General features: G+C 40.1%; 6 protein-coding genes across 6 annotated transcripts; 3 read left to right on the plus strand and 3 right to left on the minus strand.

Annotated features, from left to right (window-relative positions):
- Nucleotides 1-17: 17 nt before the first annotated feature.
- On the plus strand, nt 18-5,521 carry MONOS_13475 (uncharacterized protein). The gene is made up of 7 exons (XM_067866183.1): nt 18-44; nt 104-200; nt 275-366; nt 421-525; nt 596-639; nt 699-2,450; nt 2,564-5,521. Exons 1-7 carry the CDS (start codon nt 30-32, stop codon nt 4,815-4,817), a joined length of 4,359 nt encoding a protein of 1,452 aa, XP_067723660.1. The 5' UTR covers nt 18-29; the 3' UTR covers nt 4,818-5,521.
- Nucleotides 5,522-7,081: 1,560 nt separating this feature from the next.
- On the minus strand, nt 7,082-8,374 carry MONOS_13476 (uncharacterized protein; the record flags this gene model as incomplete). Its single annotated transcript, XM_067866184.1, has 1 exon — nt 7,082-8,374. One exon carries the CDS (start codon nt 8,372-8,374, stop codon nt 7,082-7,084), a length of 1,293 nt encoding a protein of 430 aa, XP_067723661.1.
- Nucleotides 8,375-9,095: 721 nt separating this feature from the next.
- Nucleotides 9,096-13,019, plus strand: MONOS_13477 (TFIIH basal transcription factor complex helicase XPB subunit; the record flags this gene model as incomplete). Its single annotated transcript, XM_067866185.1, has 10 exons — nt 9,096-9,114; nt 9,194-9,371; nt 9,438-9,546; nt 9,613-9,698; nt 9,760-10,082; nt 10,367-10,715; nt 10,966-11,442; nt 11,647-11,887; nt 12,056-12,436; nt 12,642-13,019. The coding sequence occupies 10 exons, from the start codon at nt 9,096-9,098 to the stop codon at nt 13,017-13,019; spliced, it is 2,541 nt and encodes an 846-aa protein (XP_067723662.1).
- A 127-nt stretch (nt 13,020-13,146) lies between these two features.
- Nucleotides 13,147-16,344, minus strand: MONOS_15429 (uncharacterized protein; the record flags this gene model as incomplete). The annotated part of the gene is made up of 1 exon (XM_067868304.1): nt 13,147-16,344. The coding sequence occupies one exon, from the start codon at nt 16,342-16,344 to the stop codon at nt 13,792-13,794; it is 2,553 nt and encodes an 850-aa protein (XP_067723663.1). The 3' UTR covers nt 13,147-13,791.
- A 371-nt stretch (nt 16,345-16,715) lies between these two features.
- MONOS_15430 (uncharacterized protein) lies at nt 16,716-17,599 on the plus strand (the record flags this gene model as incomplete). Its single annotated transcript, XM_067868306.1, has 3 exons — nt 16,716-16,801; nt 16,922-16,947; nt 17,012-17,599. The coding sequence occupies 3 exons, from the start codon at nt 16,716-16,718 to the stop codon at nt 17,239-17,241; spliced, it is 342 nt and encodes a 113-aa protein (XP_067723664.1). The 3' UTR covers nt 17,242-17,599.
- Nucleotides 17,600-18,018: 419 nt separating this feature from the next.
- On the minus strand, nt 18,019-19,239 carry MONOS_17897 (uncharacterized protein; the record flags this gene model as incomplete). The annotated part of the gene is made up of 3 exons (XM_067870862.1): nt 18,019-18,454; nt 18,617-19,103; nt 19,170-19,239. The coding sequence occupies 3 exons, from the start codon at nt 19,237-19,239 to the stop codon at nt 18,019-18,021; spliced, it is 993 nt and encodes a 330-aa protein (XP_067723665.1).
- Between the last annotated feature and the right edge of the window lie 1,026 nt (nt 19,240-20,265).

Here is a 20,265-nt window from a genome sequence, read left to right on the forward strand (position 1 = left end):
TTTATTTCGATTGCCACATTTAAAAATAGATGTCGCTATCATGGGTATGTACTAAAGAATTATATTCATTAATATGGTGTTTATTATTATTATTATTTTAAAGTTGCCAAAAGAAATTTGCAGATTGGATGATATTTCAAGAGAAGAATTATATTCATATTGGGAATATCTTCAAACGATGCATAAAATTGTTTCAGAAGGTTCGATCTTTTTTTGTTATCTTGGTAACGATTAAAATGGATTTTGATTGAAAACTTCGTTTTGAAATATTCAGATCCGTTATGGCGGCTTCCAGATCTTTTAAACAGCTCATTTATTCGATTTCTTGTTGATTCAACGTTTTCACGAGAGAACAAAGAACTTTCGGTAATTTTTCCAACTTTTTTCCTTTAGATGTTTTTTGTTATTATTTATTTCAAGAATGCATCAATTAAAATTTTAGTGGACCTTATTCGACTCTTTTGTCCAAACTCATTGCCTCTTAAGCAAAAAGCAGTTGCATTCATTTTCAATGCTCTTGTTGATGTTTGTTTTGTTTTATTTAATTATTCATGAAATGAAAGTCCTTTTTGCATTTTTTTGGTATTAACTGCAGTTTGACAATCCCATTTGTGCAATTGAGGGAATACGTGGGATTGGGTATGATTCTTTTGCATTGGAAATAAAATTAGGACTTACAAATTTCTTTGTTAATTAAGTGTATTGATTGAATCAATCCCAAGATTTATTCCAGGAGTGATTCAAATTGGGTTTTTCGAAAGACTTGCAAGACGCATAGAGAAAGAGATGAAGCGAACGCATTATTTTGAAGAAGAAATAAGGATGCAGCAGAGAAGGAGGGGAAGATCTCCCCCTCCAGATCAAAGCTCATTTGCCTCACGTTCATTCAAATACTCTTCAAAATCTCGCTCTCCGCCTCCAAAATTATCACTAATTGCATCTGCAACATCACCGCCTGTGTCTCCTCCTACATCTCCTCCTGTTTCTCCGTCTGCGTCTGCCTCTGCGTCTGATATGGGTTTTTCAGGAAATCCACAAGAAATTTCTTCAAAACAGCAGAAAGCACAAAAAGTGGATTTACCAAGCATCAACCAGAAAAAGTCAGAAGAAACCGGACAAAAAGGAAAAAGTGAAGAGAACACTGTAAATGCAATCAAAGACGAAAAGAAGGAGCATTCTGTCTCGCCTCTGCAAGCACAGCAAAAGCAAAAGCAAAAGCAAAACAAAGAGAATGGCAAAGGCAAAGGAAAAGATGACAAAACATCAAAATCTCAATCACCTCTGCCTGTTGCATCGAATAAAAGAGGAGTCAGCTTGTCTCCGCCTCCTTCTGCAAAGACTTCGTCTTCGTCGTCTTCTTCTTCTTCTTCAGTCAGAAAAGCATCATCCAAATCACCTCCTCCGAAATGCGCTGCTTCTGCTTCTGCTTCTGCCTCAGTCTCGTCTGTCTCATCTTCAAACAATAAAAAAGATTTGCCAAAGACTTCATCACAAAATTTAAATAAGCAAAAAGGTGAATCAAAAGCATTTTCTTTGTTTGAGTCCTCCTCTTCCTCATCTTCTTCTTCTTCAAGTAACAAAAAAATTGAAAGGAAAAAGAGAAAAGAAGAAGAAGACGATTATAATGAAGAAGAAGAAGAAGAGGAAGAAGAGGAAGAGGAGGAAGAGGAGGAAGAAAGCGATTCTATGGATGATAATGACCTTTATGAAGATGATCCACAGATGGCAAAAGCCGTTCGAGTTGAAAAGTTTGAGTCTAATGATGCAGTTGCATTGAAAACGAAAACGAAAAGGAAAACGAAAAGAAGGAGAAACAAGGAAAAGATAGACAACGATCGTGATGGCTCAAAGAAAAGGATAGAAGCCTTAATACAAGACACAATGAAAGAAGAAGAAGAAAAGGAAGAAGAATGGAAAAAGAACTATGCTCAGTTTTATTTGTTTTGTGAGACTTGTTTGAATACAATTGAAAGATTTCTCCCTGAAGACGATGTTGGATTGGATGAAAGAGACGAAAAGAATGAAAAAGAAGCGAAAGAAAGTGAAGCAAAAGAAGAAACCAAGTTAAAGGAAGAAGAGGCAAAAGAGAAAAAGAATCGAACAGACGAAATTTTGAATGATCAGATAGAAGAAAAAGAAAGAGAAAAAGAAAGAGAAAATTTCAAAGAAAAGCAAAAATATAAGAAAGAAATAGATGTCAATGTGTTTAAATGTCTGCAGTCATTTTTAGGATTTGCTTTGACAATGAAGAATGCAGAGATAAGAAGAAAAGCACAAAAGATAATAGATTGGATCACTGTTTGTAGTCAGAATAATGAAATGAACAAAAAAGCAGGCAAAGAAAATGAAACAAAAGAAAAAGAAGGAAAAATTAAAAAGCCTTTGCCAAAATCGTTGAAAGAAAGTTGGTCACTTTCAGAAGAAGTGACAAATGCTGTTTTGTTGTTGAGGTTTGTATTGTCTTCACTCCAATACTCTTTCTATTTTCTTCTTCTCTTTGTTGAATATTTATAATTCTATTCATTTTTTGTTCACTCTTCTTTCATCTTTCTTTGATAATTAGTGAACCGCAAACAGCGCAGTCAGGTCTGAATCTTCTTCTGTGGCTGTTCCGCCACTCACGCAGCATGTATGCCCACCAGGCCATCTGCTCTTTTCTCTTCCATTCGCCTTTTCTCTCCATCGTTTGCCGTATCACCAAGCAGCGTTTGTCTAAGCCCTCGAAAGCATTGCTGCCCAGCAGCTGCTTCTTGAAAGATCTGCTGCGAGTGCTGTGGTGGTTTGTGAGGGGGCGAAAGGAGGCAGCGCTGAAAGTGGCGCGGATGGGGATTGTGTCTGAACTGGTGCGTGCCATTCCACAAGTCGCAGAGGAGTTGATCGTGCCGTGCTTGGCTGTGGTTGCTGAGTGTGTTCGTTGGAGAGAAGCATTCTGGATTGTGCAGCTGACAACACCGTTTGTTGAGACGCTGATAAATCTTTGTACTTTGCATTCCCGCTTGTTTTCTTCGTCGTCGCCCGCAACAACCAAAGAGATTGCAAAGACTGTGCCATATCTTATGCCTTCCATTTATCTCCTGATGCGTTATGCTTCTGAACCAGATGAGTTTTGCTACACGTTTTACGATACTTATTTCAGAGCATTTGAAGATAAAAGTGCTTTTCGAATTCTGCAGAAATTCGACGGCCATCCAAAATACTTTGGCTCATTTTTGCGCAAGTTGGCAGCTTCTGTTATGGATGATAGTGTGGCTGATGCGGCCGGGGTTCTATCTTTGCTTCTGTGCAGAAGATACCCATTTGAATGGACCGGGCATGAGACGAATGAGAGAAAAAAAGCCATAATGAAGGAGTGTTTCATGTATGATGACAAATATTATTGTTACTATTATAGTTACCCATATGGGGATCATTCCAGCAGTTCAGCTCAAAAAGACACTGAACCATCTGTACTGATTAATCCCTGTGAAACACATTCAATTGTTCAGTCATGCATTTCAATGCTATTTGACGGAGATGCAGATGTGTGGAAGATAGCATTCGAACAAAAGCTGGAAGAGCTGAAGAAGCAAGACACAGTAAGCAACATAGAGGCATCATCAACATCAACATCAGCCATTGACTCAGAAAAAGACTGGAGCGAATACGATGTGAAAGAAAATAGCAGTGTTATATTTGAAGAACTTAAGAATGAAATGAGACGTATGGAAGGCCTTAAAAGAGAAGCTGACATCAACATTCCGCAAACATCAGCTTATCAAAGTTATCTTCAAAGAGATCAATTCTCAAGTGCACAAGAAGGAAGCAGTTCAAATGGGGATAAGAAGATTAAACAAGGAAGTGCTTTGTCCAAAGAAGTCTGTGCTTCTTCTGAATGTGAAGAAGAAGACGAAGAGAAAGCTTATATGGATAATATTATAAACTCAGTTGAGCTGTCAATTCCTGTTGATCCTTTGGTCAAAGTTGAAAGTGGATTAACTGCCATGTCAATTTTTGGAGAGAAATATGAAATCGATTTCAGAATGCGTCCGCTTTATACGTATGCCACATTTTCCAGAGCACTTGAACTTTCTTCGTTCCCACACCCACGAATCATCCTATCTGCGCTGTATGCGATGGACTGCTTTACAAATTCTGATTTTCGCTTTCGGGCAGCTGGAGTTGATAACATGCGGTCGGCTGCAAGGCGAGCGGTAGAAATCATCACAGAGATAAGCAATTACCAGCAGAAAATGAAGAAGACATCCGCAGTTTTCGAGGGAGGTACTTATTATTTAAAAGCGGATGATGCAATGCCTTCTTCAGTTCCCTCTTGCTCGATTTTCCCTTCCTGCTATGCATTTGCAGGATGCGAAAACGAGATCCTTTATGCAGCATTTCGTTTGCTGCTTCACATTCAGAGCACAGAAGCAAGAGACGACTCCTTTATACCAGATAAGACAATCTTCCGAGCCTGTATCGATCTACTCTTCAATCAATCTGATTTTGCAGGATGTTTTATTTCAAACGAGATTCATTCTCCTCTCCTTTATGTCCCGTTGACTTCCTTCGATTCGCCATCTTCTTACTCACTTCCTCAACAGATAAGCGACTGTCTCTGGGTGCATTCAAACGAAAACGATCAGCAAATTGATTATCCATACAAATATGAAGACGGAAGCAGATATCAAATTATGTTTACACGAACTTTGATAGTTTTCCTTGAAAATGCTTCAAACTCACCTCAACTATCCAAAGTTCTTTATTCGGTTGGATTTGACCAGAAAGCATTGCAAGATCTCAATGAACAATGGAATTTAAAAAAGTTCTTCCATTTCTAAGTCAATATGCTGACATTTGAGGCAAGAAATCTGCTTTTTTCTCATAACAAGGGAAACCTTCAACTTCACAAGAAATAATTGAGAGTGGATAGGGGATTATTGAAAGCAAATTTAAATGCCTGAGATATTTGAATGATTGTTCTCCCCTGAACAAATTTATGATCACCAATAAGAATGATCTGTTGACTTGCTTAGCACTGTAATGATTGAATAAAAATTTGCTAAGCATTTTACAAAGAGTTATCTATTCACTTTTGATTATTTTATGTTTTGAATTTTCAAATGAGTTATTACAGAATTTTTTTTCTTTTTTTCTTTTTTGTGGAGGAGGAAATGTATAAGAATTTCCGGGTTGTTGAATATGAGAAATGTCTGTGAAGATAATTTGACTCTGTTATATATTTATTTTTTGTTTTTGTGATATATTTTTACGTAAATTTTTTTATGAAATTTTCTTTTTTATTTTTTATTGAGGTTGTATTTCCCTCTCTCTTTCAAATAATTGTTAGGACTTTTCGTTGCCTTTTCTATTGAAAACTTTTCAATATCAAAGGGAAAAATTCCGGAAAGGTTTATTTATTTTTGTGCTGTAACTTTTAAGTCATGCAATAATTCAGGTTTTGTTTTTCTATTATTTTTTTGAAAATTGTTTTGAGAACTGAATATCTTGATATTTATGCAAAGTATTTTTAAAAATCAAACAAAGATGAGTAATTTTCTAAGTATTATTTTTCATTCTGGTTTAATTTAGGCAAATTTGTACTTTACCTGGAACATCAGAATTTGCATTATTTTATTATTGAAGTAATTGACTTTATTATAAACATATTTGAACAAAATATCAGACTGAGGAAATCATTCGTTGTTGATAAAATAATTTTCCAAAAATCAGAAAGTATTTTGCAGGTTCAGTTATTAATTGGAACCAAATTAATTTTGGGGGGATCGAATTTTCTTTATTCCAGAGTTCTTTCAGGAGGAATAAATAACAGGAGACTTTGAAAAAAATAAAAAAATAAAATAAAATAAAACAAAAATAAAAAAATTAAAAAAATTTGAGAATACTGTTTTTGAGAAAAATTTTTGATTTTATGTTTTTTTCGCGAAATCATATGGCATTGATTTGTTGTATTTTTCGCACTATTTACACCAAAAATAATTCAATTTCGAAAATTAATAATTCAATTTCGTAATTTATTAATTCGACTTCGAAAAAGAATAATTCGATTTCGAAACGTATATTTTTTTATTTTGTGGAATGAATAACTTGTGTTGGGGGTTTTAAATTCTTTCAATTTTTATTTCATCAGTTCACTTTGTTTATCAATATTTCAAAAATGTAATTTATTCATAAAAAAAAATTTATTCCTTTTTTATTGAAATTTTTATGATTGAAGTTAATTCGAAAAGAAAATGAATACATTTTCATATAAAAAATTGATGGGTTTATTATTGTCACCAAAGAAACCGAAGAAATAAAGAGGAAATCTTTTTTTGGACATATTGAAATATAACAAATGTCATAATTTTTTTTGAAAAGTTCCTTTTGTTCATTTTACAAATTGAATAATAATTTCATATTTCGATCAAATTTCTGTTTCCACTCACAAACATTCGCTGTCATGAAAACAAAATCTTGACAATGTTATTATTTCCATTTTTGTGTATTTTCGTGAGTGAGAACAGAAATTTGATTAAAATATGAAATTTTTCCTTTATTTGAAAATAAAACAAAAGGAACTTTTTAAAAAAATTAGACAGTTAACAAACATTGTTGAAATGATTACAAATTGTTTTGTGATCTCACATGAATTTCGAAAAATGAGCCAATTTTGTTCAAGAATTTTTTGCTAACAATAATTCGTCCATAAGCAAAGTTTTTCATAGAAAAAGCATGAAGTTATATATATTCTCCCATTTATTGATGAAAGTTTTTCAATTATCTCAGATATAAAATTATACCTAAATTTGAATAAAATGATCAAATCTGGATTCGATCAGGAAAATCCTTTTTTTCCCATTATAATAAACTCGAAAATATCGCACAATTATTAATTCTTTTAAAAATTTATTGGCAAAGCGAATGTAGAAAAAAACCATTCACATTATTCAGTTGCATGAAAAGAAATTATGTCATGCTAATAAATACAAATATAGGAACAGGGAAGCTTAGATACTCCAAATAATGGAAAAATGGTTATTTTTCCAGAATAAAATAACATGAGAAAGCTTGAAATTTATCCTTTGAATTTTGTCGGATTGATTTAATCTTTGAGCTTACTAATAATAAAACCAATGACTAAGGCAACCATTAATGCCAATCCAACCGCTGTGATAATGATTATCGAGATGCTCTTATTTTTATCGGATAAACTTGATTTCTGCACCATATCAGATAATTTATTTGTACCATTTACAACTGTGTCAATAACTAATTGATAGTCTTCACCCTCTCCCTTGACTAATTCAGCTTTTTCGTAATTGTTTTGTGCAAACTCGAACGCATCTTCCTGATCACAAAAATCTTCAAAATCTGGCGCAGAAATGAACAAAGATGTGGCAGATGAGCGTGCAATGTTTGATCTATCAATATCCAAATTGTTTGCTGATGGAAGTTGTAAGTGAGACATGGCCTGTGGCATTTTTACGAACACAGCTCCAGATTTACCATTTGGTGCTGTACAAGATTTAAATGAGCATTTACTCATCCTTCCAATCTCTGCTGTTGACTCCTCAGATACAAGAGATATTTGAAGTCCACCTGCGTTTCTTCCTTTTGAATTAACTTCTGTCACATTCAACCCCTCAATTACAACTTTCGTTGAATTGCGAACAAGATCTTTTATGCTAATTGCAGCTCCGTTAAGCACATTCACCTTGCTGATTGCCACTCCAAATAATGAAACTTCGCTTGCTCCAATGAAGCTAAATGGAGAAATCGAGAATGTGACTGTTTCCTTTTCATCTTGGCAAGTTACTGAGTTCAATGTTACGACCCCAGCAGTGACTCTCATCAGGTTGTTTGCGACAAGATTATACGCATTGGCATTAACAACAGCTCCATTTTGTTGATTTGCATTAACCCTGACAAAACGACATTTGGTTATTGTCAATGAAATTGAATTAGATCCAGCTCCAATAATTGTGTGTTTGTTTGATCTTGACATTGGAAAGTTGAATGCCAAATGTTTGAATTCAACATGTTTTGCACAATTGAATAAAACTGATGATGCTGAAACTGCACAATCAATTGTTGCTTCAGTGTTTCTGTATCCGTTGCTCTCTATTCCTTCTATGGTTATTCCGTGACTCTTGTTGAATGTGATTGGCTCAGCTTTCAATGCAGCTGCATCATCCACCACCATCAAATGGCACTCTTCATTGTCTGCAAGCAGATCATAAGCATCTTTCAAAGAACTTTTTTCATGATCGATTGATGCTCCACTGCTATTTTCACTCCCACTGTTCTTCACAAAAGCATCTGTCAAGCCAATTGCACTAACATCTTGAGAGTGAATCATCATCGCAACTTGGATTAAAACGAATTTCAGAAACATTCCTTTTGATTTTCAATTGTCTGTGTTTCCACTGATCGATAGAAACATTATTTGAAAGAAGGCCAATCACAAACTATGGTGAATTAAATACAAAAGATCTTTCACAACAAGATTGAGTCAACGTTTTGGAATACAGAAGTTATGCGAATAAGAAATATGTTGTTGAGAAATGTGAAGGAAAAGATATTTCAAAAATGATAAGAAACAACTTTGAAAGAGCCCATTATAATTCAAGAAGAATTAATGTTTGGCAAATGGAGCACCATTTTTTCTTTTATAAATATATGCACTATTTTTTCAAAACTTTTTCTGCTTTCATATCATTTTCTTTCTAACATTACTTATTTAAAAAAAATGCGAAAAATTTTTTCAAATAACGAAAATAGTTTCAAAAATATTTTCTGGAACAAAATTCCTAAAAAATAATATTTATTTAACATGTATTTTTTTTTTAAAATTTTTGTTTTATTTTATAAACAATGAAGAGTGTGTCCAATGCTATAAATAAAAGAGAGAGTTCCAAGAAGAAGAAGAAGAAGAAGAAGAAGAAGAAAAAAATAAAATAAAATAATAAACAAATAAATAAATAAAAATAAAGCCTGGTTCAGATGTTTGCACATGTTTCAAATAATCAAACTTTTAACTTATTAAAAGGATGCTTTTATTTAGTGCAAAAGAAACAGTTTCACACCATGAAAAAATCACTAACCCTTTACAATTTATGTCTGGAGCCAAAAAAAGTATTTGTTAATTTTATTGAATAAAAAGAAAAATGAACATATTCATTGATGTCTATTTTTTGACTAAATACATTGTAAGATCAAAGGATTGATGATGACCTACATTTTATTGATTTTTCTTCTTTACCGATGAAATCCGACGAATCTACTCGTCCAGCTTGGGTTTTACCGGATATGCACATATTTTTAGAAGCATTTTCTTCTTCATATAAACAGGCATATGACTTTTTAATTGCTATTGCAGAGCCACTTTCACGGTTTGCATTTTTTATCAACCTGAAGCCTATGCCTTCATATTTTTTTTTTTTTTTGACTGCTTTAAGCCCTCCACATGTGCATGAGTATGTACTTACTCAACCTTCTCTAATGTCTGCAGTGTCAATTGGTATGACAACAAAGGATATAACAGAAGGATTGGATCATTTATCAAAAGTTTGTAATATTTAGGGAATGAATTCCTTTTAACTCTTTTATATAATTTTGGAAATATCACTGTAGAATTTTATTGATCGAAGAGTTTTTGCAACAATCAGAAAATGGACAAGTAAACATGCAAAAGTTAAACTTGTACTTCAGAAAAACAAGTTTGCATTTTTTGAATTTCAATACATCAACAGTTGAATTTATTAACGGTTAAACATAAAGATATTTTCTTGAAAGTCCAGATCAGACAATCCTTCAAGAACTTCTGCAAAATAAAGTTATTAGAACAGCAGCAGAAAACGGAAGAGCACAGGCGATGGAGGAAATGTCAAGAAACACCGCAGCAGTTGAAAATGCAGAAGAAACTAACAAAAATTCAGCTTCATCGCACTCTTCTTTGGGCACCGCTTCAGTTTCTTCTCTGATGATGTCTATTGTTTCCACAGCCCAATCAGCCGCTCCATCTTCTTTTACAGAAATTATGACTGGCCATCAGAAGTCTCAGAATGCAGAGGACTTTCTTCTAAAGCAAGTCATTGAAAAAGGTTTCATATTTTAGTACTATTTTTTCAGTTTTGTTTGTTGAGAGTTTTTTATGATTGGAATTTAACAATCACTTATATGTGTATAAAAATATGTTTATGTGAATATTTATTTACTGTTATGATAAAAACTCTAAAACCTAAATGCTTTTCTTTTCTTTTTTCTTTTCTTTTCATTCTTTTTTTTTTTAGCAGAATATTTGTTTTCCGGCAACACTTTTTTTTTTATATATTATTTTTAATTTTTTATTTTTTAATTTTTTTTTCCCCTCCTCACATCTTTTCAGACACCGACGAGTCGATCGACACGAGCACTGCGCAGCCGACGCTTCTGTTTTCGTTCCGCATTTCGTCAGCGAATGTGGAAGATGTGCGGCGGGAGTGCTTCGAGATGGGCTACCCGGCGCTGAACGAGTACGACTTCCGCGACGACCCGATCTCAAAGCCGCTACCGATTGAGCTGCGCGCCACGACGGTCATCCGCTCCTATCAGGAAAAGAGCCTGACGAAGATGTTTGGCAACGGACGGGCACACTCGGGGCTGATTGTGCTGCCGTGCGGGGCAGGGAAGACGCTGGTGGGGATCACAGCACTGGCCACGATCAAGAGGAGCACGGTGGTTGTGTGCAACTCGAAGTGTGTGCTGGGGGATTGGTTGGTTGGTTGATTGATTGATTGAGCGGGAAGAAGAGGATGAGAATGCTTATATTTTTATCAAAGTTTAAATATTTACTGAAAAAAAAGAAATTTGTGATACTTTTGATTATTATTTCTTTTGATTCAATCTGAATTTTCGAAACTATTGTTTTATTCCTTACTGACTTTTCATGTTCCATAAATATTCTTCTTCTTCTTCTTCTTCCAATTGTTTTTTAATTCTCCCCAGCACTGCTGTGGAGCAGTGGCGGGAGCAGATCCACCGGTGGGCGCTGATCAACGAGAAGCACGTGGTGCGCTTCACCTCACAATCGAAGCAGCAGCTGAGCGACCCGTGCATCCTCATCACGACGTACTCGATGCTGACAACGACGAACCGGAACAAGGAGTCCGAGGCTGTCATGGACATGATCTGCAAGCGCGACTGGGGGCTGCTCATCTTCGACGAGGTGCACGGCCTGCCCGCGCGCACCTTCCGCCGAGTCATCTCCTCGCTGAAGGCCCACGCGATGCTCGGCCTGACTGCCACGCTCGTCAGAGAAGACGCAAAGATCGAGGATCTTGTCTACCTCATCGGGCCGAAGCTGTACGAGGCCAACTGGATCGACCTGCAGAGGGAGGGCTTCCTGGCACGGGTGCAATGCACGGAGGTGTGGTGCGAGATGAACCACGCGTTCTTCAAGGACTACTTGGCATCGGATGCACAGTGTGTTGTTTATCTGTTGAATGAGAAAGAGGAAGAAAAAGGCTTTTTTACTCAAATGATAATGAATAGAAAATTTGTATTAATTATTAATTTTAATGAATTTTGTGGAAACAACAACAACAACGACAACAAAACGATATATTGACATTCACAATTATGTTCTATTATTTCTTCAAATGTATTCTTTATCCATCCCACCAACAGGCATCGACGTCTGCTGTATGTGATGAACCCGAACAAGTTCCGAGTGTGTGAGTATCTCATCAAATTCCACGAGGCACGTGATGACCAGATCATCGTGTTCTGTGACACCATATTTGCCCTCAAGCATTATGCGCAGATGCTCCGGAAGCCATTCATTTTTGGTGACACAAAGGAAGAGGAGCGAATTCTGCTGTATGATTACTTCAGGCACGGACAGTGCAAGTGCATCTTCTTGTCAACGGTTTGGCTGAAAATATTGAATTTTCAAGAAATGCTGAATGATTCATTTGAAAAATCGTGTTTTCTTCGACATTTTATTCTATTAAATGACTTTTCCTTCCTTCTCTTTTGATAATCTTTTTTTTAAAAAAATGTTTTTTTTATTTTAATATTTTTTCAATGCAAACAGGTCGGTGACACAGCCATTGATCTCCCCGATGCGAATGTGATTATTCAGATTGCGTCGCATTTTGGCTCCAGGCGGCAGGAGGCGCAGCGGCTGGGCCGTATTCTGCGACCAAAGGCGACAAAAGGGGAATTCAATGCGTTTTTCTACTCGCTTGTGAGCAGAGACACATCCGAAATGTACTATGCGACAAAGAGGCAGCAGTTTCTGGTGGATCAGGGCTATTCATTCATGGTGGTGTCGGAGATAGCGGACCTGCCCATTGTGAAGGAGAGGAGGGAAAAGGGGGAGCCTCCATTGGTCGATTACTCGTCCTTGCATTATTCGAGCAGTCAGGAGATTGAAGAGTCGCTTCGGATGATTAGAGATGCGAAGAAAGAGGAAGTTTGTGATTCCTTTTATTCTTTTTTTATGTTTTGAAATGAAAAAGAAAGAAAGTTAGAAAGAAAGAAAGAACAATTGGGTTCCAAGATTATTTTTGTTTATTTACATGTTATTTATTATTTATTTATTTTATCTTTTTTTTTTTTAATCAAACTTTCTCATTTTAACATTATTCACACGCACTTTCATTTCCTCATTCAAACAGGGAGAAGTTGAAAAAATCATCCAGAAGGACAGTCTGGAAGAGGTGCGACTTTCCAAGCGCCGCACCATCACCGACGCTGCTGCTGCTCCTGTCAGCTTGCTTGCTTCTGGTTCTTCATCATCATCTTCGCTATCTGTGACAGCATCAACACCAACAGCATCATTTGTGGAGGGCAGCGCGTCTGCTCTTTCTGGAGGACGAAGCGGTGTATACTCTGGCACTTCTCCTTCTCCCTCTCCCTCTCCTTCTCCTTCATCTCGGTCTGCTTCTACTTCATCTCAGCCTCAGCAGAAGAAGCAGTCGAAGTTCTTTGCAAAGTACAACCGAGAAGAGGAGAGGATGAGGAAGAAGGGGGCAGAGCTGTTCAAGCGAGAATAGCCAAAGGAAAGGGGCTGTTGGCATCTCCTTTTGGGGGGAGGCAATCCACAATTGCTGGCTCTGCCTTCTTCTTCTTCTTCTTTGTTTTCATTTCATTTCACTTCATTTCACCTTTATTTTAAAATACTTTTTTTTTAATTTTTTTATATTTCCTTTTCACTTGTGCCGAGAGGAAAGAGACACAAATGAAAGAACAAGGGGAAAAAAAAAGAAAGCCAGCTGTTGCACACGAAAATACTATTAATGGAGAAAAAAACGCTCATCTTCTGATGAGAGTGTGGAAAACGCGTTTGCAGTCCAACGAAAACCCAGCAAACCATAAAAAAACACACGAAAAGCCATTCATAACTCATCGAAAACGCAAAGACTCAAAAAACATAAAAGACGACAAAACAATAAAAATTCAACAAAAAAACGAAAATGCGAAAAATACTTATGGAAAATGGATAAGAGGCGCAGGGCAGCACACAAAGAGCTCTAAAAAGTGCACACACAAATTGCATTGAATAAAAGATGGATGATGCTGCTGACTGCAAACACTTGCAATCACACTCACCATCCAACAGAAGGCACAGCTTTCACAAATGAAGGCAAATGAAAGCAAATGATGATGATGATGATGAATGGAGAAGAAAGAGAAAATGAAGATAAGATATGAAAAGAAAATGAAAGAAAAAGAAAGAAAGAAAGAAAGTGAGAAAGTGAATACACAAGATAAACAACCCAAGCACCGCCTTCGGTGCTCTCTCTCTCTCTCTCTTTCTCTCTCTCTCTACACTTTCACAGGCAAGTCGCTGTCGATCTCCTTCTGAGGCACATCCGACTGGCTCGGCAGTGAAATGGCTGGCTGTGTCTGAGGTGGCTGAGATGGTTGAGGTGGTTGAGGTGGCTGTGGATACGGCTGCTGCGCAATCACATACTGTGCTTGTGTGCCCTGATAGACTGGCATGTACCCAGCTGCCACATTTCCCACTGGTCCATACACCACCCCTTGTTGTGGTGGCGGCTGCATCGGAGGCGCCTGAAACTGCACTCCCACTGCCACTGGCACCTGCCCTTGCTGCGGCAGCACCGGATACGGCGCCATCCCTGCTGGTGCCATCTGTGCCATCTGAACTGTCTGCACGCTGCTTCCGTTAGGCTCTGCTCCAAACTTCTGATCGTTCTGTGCTGTGTCCACTGCAACAACCATCTGCCCCATCCCTCTCTCGTTCTCGTCTCTCGTCGACCGCGGCTCAGCTGGCAGCGCAAAGCTGCTCCCGTTCACCATCAGCCGCGTCCTCCTCTTCTCCTCCTTCTCCTTCCGCAGCTTGTATTGCCGGCAGCACGGGCAGCACGCACAGCACGCGCAGCACGGACAGAAGCACGCACACAGCACAACACCCACCGCCACAACCGCTGCCACCACTATGAATGCCACAACTGCCGCTATGATCACCTTCTTGAACGGCGCATCCGGCAAAACGTTGCTCATGTCCCCTGTCCCCTCCACATACACACGCGGCTGCTCGCTCATCGAGTACGACCGGTAGAACACCTTCTCTGTGATGATCGTGCTCCACCCTTCTTCTGCCTCGATGTCCTTCCCCCCGCTCTGCGCCTCGTTCCCCGAAAACATCATGTAGTTCATGATCATCTGCGGCCGCTCGCTCGCTTCATACACCTCCTGCTTCTGCCCTGCCGAAAAGAAGATCCCTCCCCCTCTCCCTTTCTTCGCCTCTCCCCCATTCACATCCGACGACTTCATCGTGAACTTCCCCTGCCCACCCACCGACTCCACAAACAGGCACCCTCCATTTGTCCCTGTCACCCCATCCTTAATCGTTGTCGATTCGCAAACAAACGACCCCCTCTTCAGCACTTTCCCCAAATGCACACACCCTCCTTCTTCCTCTGCCCTCCCTCTCTTCACATCCGACGACCTCATCTCCAGCCGCGCCCCTTCGCTCACCTCCCCAACATACACACACCCGCCCCGCCCGCTGCTGTTCGCGTCCTTGATCGTCGACGACACAATCTCCGATACCCCGCTCGCCACCTCAATGTGCACCCCTCCTCCACACCCCGCCGACGCTTCCTTCACCTCGCTCGACTTCAGCACAAGCGTCCCGTTCATGCACACCCCACCCCCGCGCCCTCCCGCACTGCACTTCTGCATCGATGACGACTTCACCACCACCGACCCTGCCCCGCTCCCGCCCACAAACAGCACCCCGCCATCCAACGACGCCGAGCACGTCTTGAACGACGACGATGCAATCTCCACGCTCCCCGCTGACCCGTCAAGCGGCTCCACCGCAACCGCTCCCCCGCTCTGCTCTGCCGAGCACTCTTCAAACCGGCACGACGAAATCGTCAGTGTCCCGCTGCTGACAAAATAGATCGCCCCTCCGCTTCCTGTGCTGTGCAGGTTTTTGAATGTGTTCGACCGGTACGTCGCCGATGCTCGCCCAAACACCCCCTCCGCCGACGCTGCTGCTGCAATTCCTGCTGCTCTCGCCTCCACCCCGCTCGTCTTGCAGCTGTCGAACGTGCACTCTTCCACCTCCACAGCCCCGCCCCCAAGCATCCCCATCACAACACATCCATACAGCCCGTTTTCCACTTCCTCAAACCTGCACCCATGCACCCTGCACGCTTGCGCCCCTCCCAGCGCCTTCTTTTCTTCTTCTTCTTCTTCTTCTTCTGCTGCTGCTGCTGCTGCCCATGCCCCCTCACGAATGCCCCGGAAGACACACCCCTCCAGCACCACTGCCTCTGCACAGCTGTCTGTCACAAGCGCCTCTCCTCTCGCTGTGCTCAGCCCCTCAAACTCCATCCCAAACATCCGCACCTCGCCCCCACGCCCCATCCCTTTCACCAGCGTCAGCACCCGCTCTGCCCCGCCCACTGGCACAAGCTGCACCTCCGACAGCTCAACAAACCCGCCACGGTTCACCACTGCATGCACACGCCCAAAGTCCAGCGCCATCTCGCACTTCCGCATCCCCAGCCTGCTCTCCTCCCCCACCTCTGCAACGCTCGCCCACACGCTCCTCAGCCCCACCCAGCGAAGCGAAAGGCTCGACTTCTCCAGTTTGAACAGCTCTCCTTTCTCCCCGGCCTCTGCCGCCACCACTGCCCCGACGGACGCCTTTTCGCTTCCCTTCACCACCAGCTTGCGCATTGCTATCATGTTCGACCCCGTCTCGTACTCCCCGTCGGCCAGACGCACAACTTGCTCCAGCCCATTTGCTCCTTGCTCTGCCCGGCCCACACGCGCTGCCAGCGCCAGCGGCTGTGCTGGCCCTGCCCTCGCATCTGCTAGCACCATCAACGCTGCCATTGCACAGAATATCACACAATTCATTTGCTTTTATCAAAGATATTTCGAACTTGTTGGCCCATAAGCACTTGGATGAGAACAAATTCATTTCAATATTTGTTAAGGGAAATTGTGAAAAATCTTTCATCTCGATTATTTTGTTGGTGCATCCACTGACAACGATTATTTTGTGTAGAAAGCGATGCATTAGAGAGATTGTACAATTTATGAAAAATGGATGATGTGCCAGTTGATATGAGAAACAGAACAATTTATAACAATAGAAAATGGCATTCAGCATGGATGGTGCACTCATTATTCAGAAAGCATAGGCAGATGCGCCCCTCTTATCAATGCTTACCGTTAACCAAACTTTAATAAAAAAAACCAATATGGTCTTTGTTCAACAAACTCAGCATGAAGAGATGATTTCTGGAAAAGAAATGCGCGAGTTCAGTCGAAGAAAGGAGCGCTTCTGGTTTGCCATTTGGGATATCATCACTTTTCTGGCCACTTTTGTTGGAAGAGGTTGCATCAGATTCGGAATGCTTGAAGGAAAGCGACGAAGCTGAGAAAGATGAGGAAACGGCATTGCCAGCCATGAGGAGCATGCATTCATAGGAAGTGTGCTCGCTTCCTTTTCTTTTTCTTTCCTTTTATTTTTTTGTGTTTATTGTTGCGATAATAGTTGTTCTGAGCAGCCTGAGAGATCGAAATGAAGGCGAATCAGAAGCAAAACAGAGCCAAATGCAGACTGAATCTTTTGCAACCAAACCAGACTCGCCTTTCGGCCTGCACATGCATTGGAGGCACGCAGAGTTGCGCAACGGAAGAAGCGCGAAGAGACTGAGACGTATTTTTCGAAGGAGTCAAAACAGGAAGGCAAAGAAAATTGAAAAGGAGAGAGCGCAGGACTGAAAAGGGACGAGGAAACACTCCAAGAGAATGGATTTGAAGATGGTAGAGCGAGAAGAAAAGAGGAGGATTGGGGCGTGTTGGCTGGACTTGTGATTGAGGAGTGGGAGACAGCAACTGCTAATTGGGAAGAGGAATTGCGAACAGCACATTCATCTGATGAGGATGCTTTTCAGCAGAGGAACAGGTGATGCGATGGGGTTTGTAGGAAATGGAACAGCTGGCTGGAATGGGAAGGAAGGGTGCGATTTCGCAATTTGTGAAAAACTGGCAAAGCACTCTGTTCATCTCTTTTCATTTTTCTTTCTTTTTTTTCACTTTGTTTCAAAGAATAGAAAATAAAAAATAAAAATAAAAATAATCAATGCTTCCAAAGAAGATTCAAGCAGCTGTTTGCTGAATCGTCAGCCAATCCAAAGAAAAGAAAAGAAATGAAACGAAAAGAAATGAAAAAAATTAAAAAAACATTATTATCCACCAACAAAATGAAATGCTTCTCGTTTCATCAGACATTCACAAAATAGTCTGATATGTTTTCTGATAAATGATTTCCGTATCTGCGATTCAGAAAACATAACACTCCATAAAAGCTTGCGATTGCATCTTCGTGCCCTTCTTCTTCCATCCTCTCAAACATCTCTCTCCCCATCCCTCTCCTTTTTGCTTCCTCTCTTTCATCCACCCCCCTTTTTCTCAGTTTCAGACAAATATTCAAAGTGATATCCAAACAATAAATTGCTGTCTGGTCATCCAACCACAATCGGCGCATTTCAGAGGAAATCAGATCAACAGCTCCCCCTTCGCCAAGTAATCGACGCTGACTGCTTCAAGGCATGCAACATTCGCCAGACGAGCAATGCCCTTCATGAATATTGCGCTCCCATCCCCTCTCGTTCCTTTGCACAATCCAACAACTGCACCAATCAGCTCGCTGTATTCCTCGTTCTTCAGTCGGAAATATCCGAAAAAGTCACCAATAACTTTAATCCATCTCTCAATAACTTCTTCTTCATTTGTTTTCTTCAGCCTGTCTCCCGCTTTCTCCATGTGCATCCGCTTTCTCAGCTCTTCCAGTTCTCTCCTCGATTCTCTCACAAAATGAAGCTCCTCCACAATCACCTTTTCCATCTTTTCGTTTTTTCTCAGTCTGCTTATCAAAAACCCCCACGCAAGCTGATATCCATAAGATGACATGTTGCGATGCTCCTGATGATATCTCATCATTTCCAATGTTTCATCCAAATACATTTCTTCATCCACCTCCTGTTTTTGTTTTGTTTGCGTGTTCGTCAACAAATATCAAAATCATTCAATATATATATATATAATAAAATTAGAAAGAAATAAAGAAAGAAAGAAAGAAAGGCACGCCTCAAACTCATCAACGTGGCCCAAGGCTGTGAAAGCCATATCCTTTTCCATCAATGCTTCACAACTGCTATCTTTGTCTGAAGCAACTTTCAAAACGCAACGCAAACAAATTGAAAGCAATTCCTTTGGATATGCATAGCATAGCAAAAGATAACACTCGCAAAGATGAATCAACAGCTTTTCGTTCTTTTCTTCCTTTCTCCCATCTTCTTTCACAATCATCTTCTCAAATCGTTTGCACAGCAAAGAATCTTTAAAGTTAATCCACCACAAACCACACAATGCAGTGCGACGCCCAATGCCCATCAGCCAACGCACACAATCCTCCATCTTCATTTTCTCTTCTTCAATCATTCTGTGCATTTCCTCGAACCGCTCTTCCTTGAAAACATCAAAAATATCGTCCGTGCTCATGTCTTTCAGCACTCTGTCCATTTCTTCTGTCTTCTGTTTTTGCTCCGCCTCTGAGCATTGCCCCAGCTCATTATACAGCTCTTCGCAGAATTGTGCAAATCACCAAAAGACGTGGCCCGAAAAAAACACAGCAAAAATAAACAAACCCCCAAACCTATTCTTTGGAGAAATCTCCTCGATTCCATCTGCATTCGCTCTGTTGACGCGCTCATCCATTCTGATTGCGAAAAACACGTTCCATCAGCAGGGCAAAGCATTGCGTCGGCAGAACAATCAGAAAACACAAACATTGTTGATGGGGAGCAAAACGAAAGAAAAACAGAGCAAACACAAGTGTTTTTTGATTTTTTTGATCAAACAAATAATAATTCAAACAGAAACAGAAACAATGATGGTTTTCTTTTGATTTTTTTTGTTGTTTTTCTGAACTCTTTGCAGTTTGTGTATTTGTGCCTTATCTACATTTCAGCACACGAGAATGGAACTTGGAGGAGGAGGAAAGGATGACAAACAACCAGATTGGTTCAGCTGAAAGAAATAAATGTCTGAAAACCAGTATTCCTCTTTCAAACACGAGGTCTGCGATATGACTTTCACGCTTTTTTCCCCTTCTTCTTCATTTCATTCCTTTTTATTTGCAAACGCATCATCAGGCTTGTTCCCTTTTTATATATTGAAGAAAACACACCAAGAGCATTTGCAGCTTGATGGCTGTTGTGTTTGGCGCATGGGAAGTGGATTTCCTTGACGATGAAATGGGCATAGGAGCTGCTCCCAAATGATGCAGAAATGTTTTTTGTGTTCATTGGGGAAAGGAAGCAGTGGAGAAGGAGAAGGATTGGGGCAGAAAAGGAGAACTCTCTCAGTTCGTCTTGAATTCGTTTTGAATTCGTTTTGCAGAAAGATCCTCAGCCATGTTTTCTGTCTCTCCTTCTGTGTGTGCTGTCTTATAAATCATGAAAGACAGCAATCTGCAAAGAGACAACAAAAGAGGAATTGAATAACAACGCCAAAGGCAGAAAGAGGCATTTGAAGACGATTGGCAGATCAGAGAGCAGCAGCCACGGGGTTGTGAAAGGTATGTGCCAGCTGGACAGAACGGGGAAGACATGTGCTTTTTTGTGGGGGTTGGTTGGGAAGCAATGTTGAAGATGAAGAAGCAGGTGTTGTTTGGGCTGGGTGGAATTGGCGTGGCGGGCAGGCAAGGCAGACGGAGACAGAAGAGGTGTTTTTGAGAGAAGG

This window comes from Monocercomonoides exilis, assembly GCF_001643675.1.
Source record: "Monocercomonoides exilis strain PA203 chromosome Unknown scaffold36-1065637, whole genome shotgun sequence".
Taxonomy (NCBI): domain Eukaryota; phylum Preaxostyla; order Oxymonadida; family Polymastigidae; genus Monocercomonoides; species Monocercomonoides exilis.

Coding starts and splice junctions, on each gene's coding strand:
- MONOS_13475 (XM_067866183.1), top strand. Junction 367..420: donor GAGAGAACAAAGAACTTTCG/GTAATTTTTCCA, acceptor ATTTATTTCAAG/AATGCATCAATTAAAATTTT. Junction 2,451..2,563: donor AATGCTGTTTTGTTGTTGAG/GTTTGTATTGTC, acceptor TTTGATAATTAG/TGAACCGCAAACAGCGCAGT.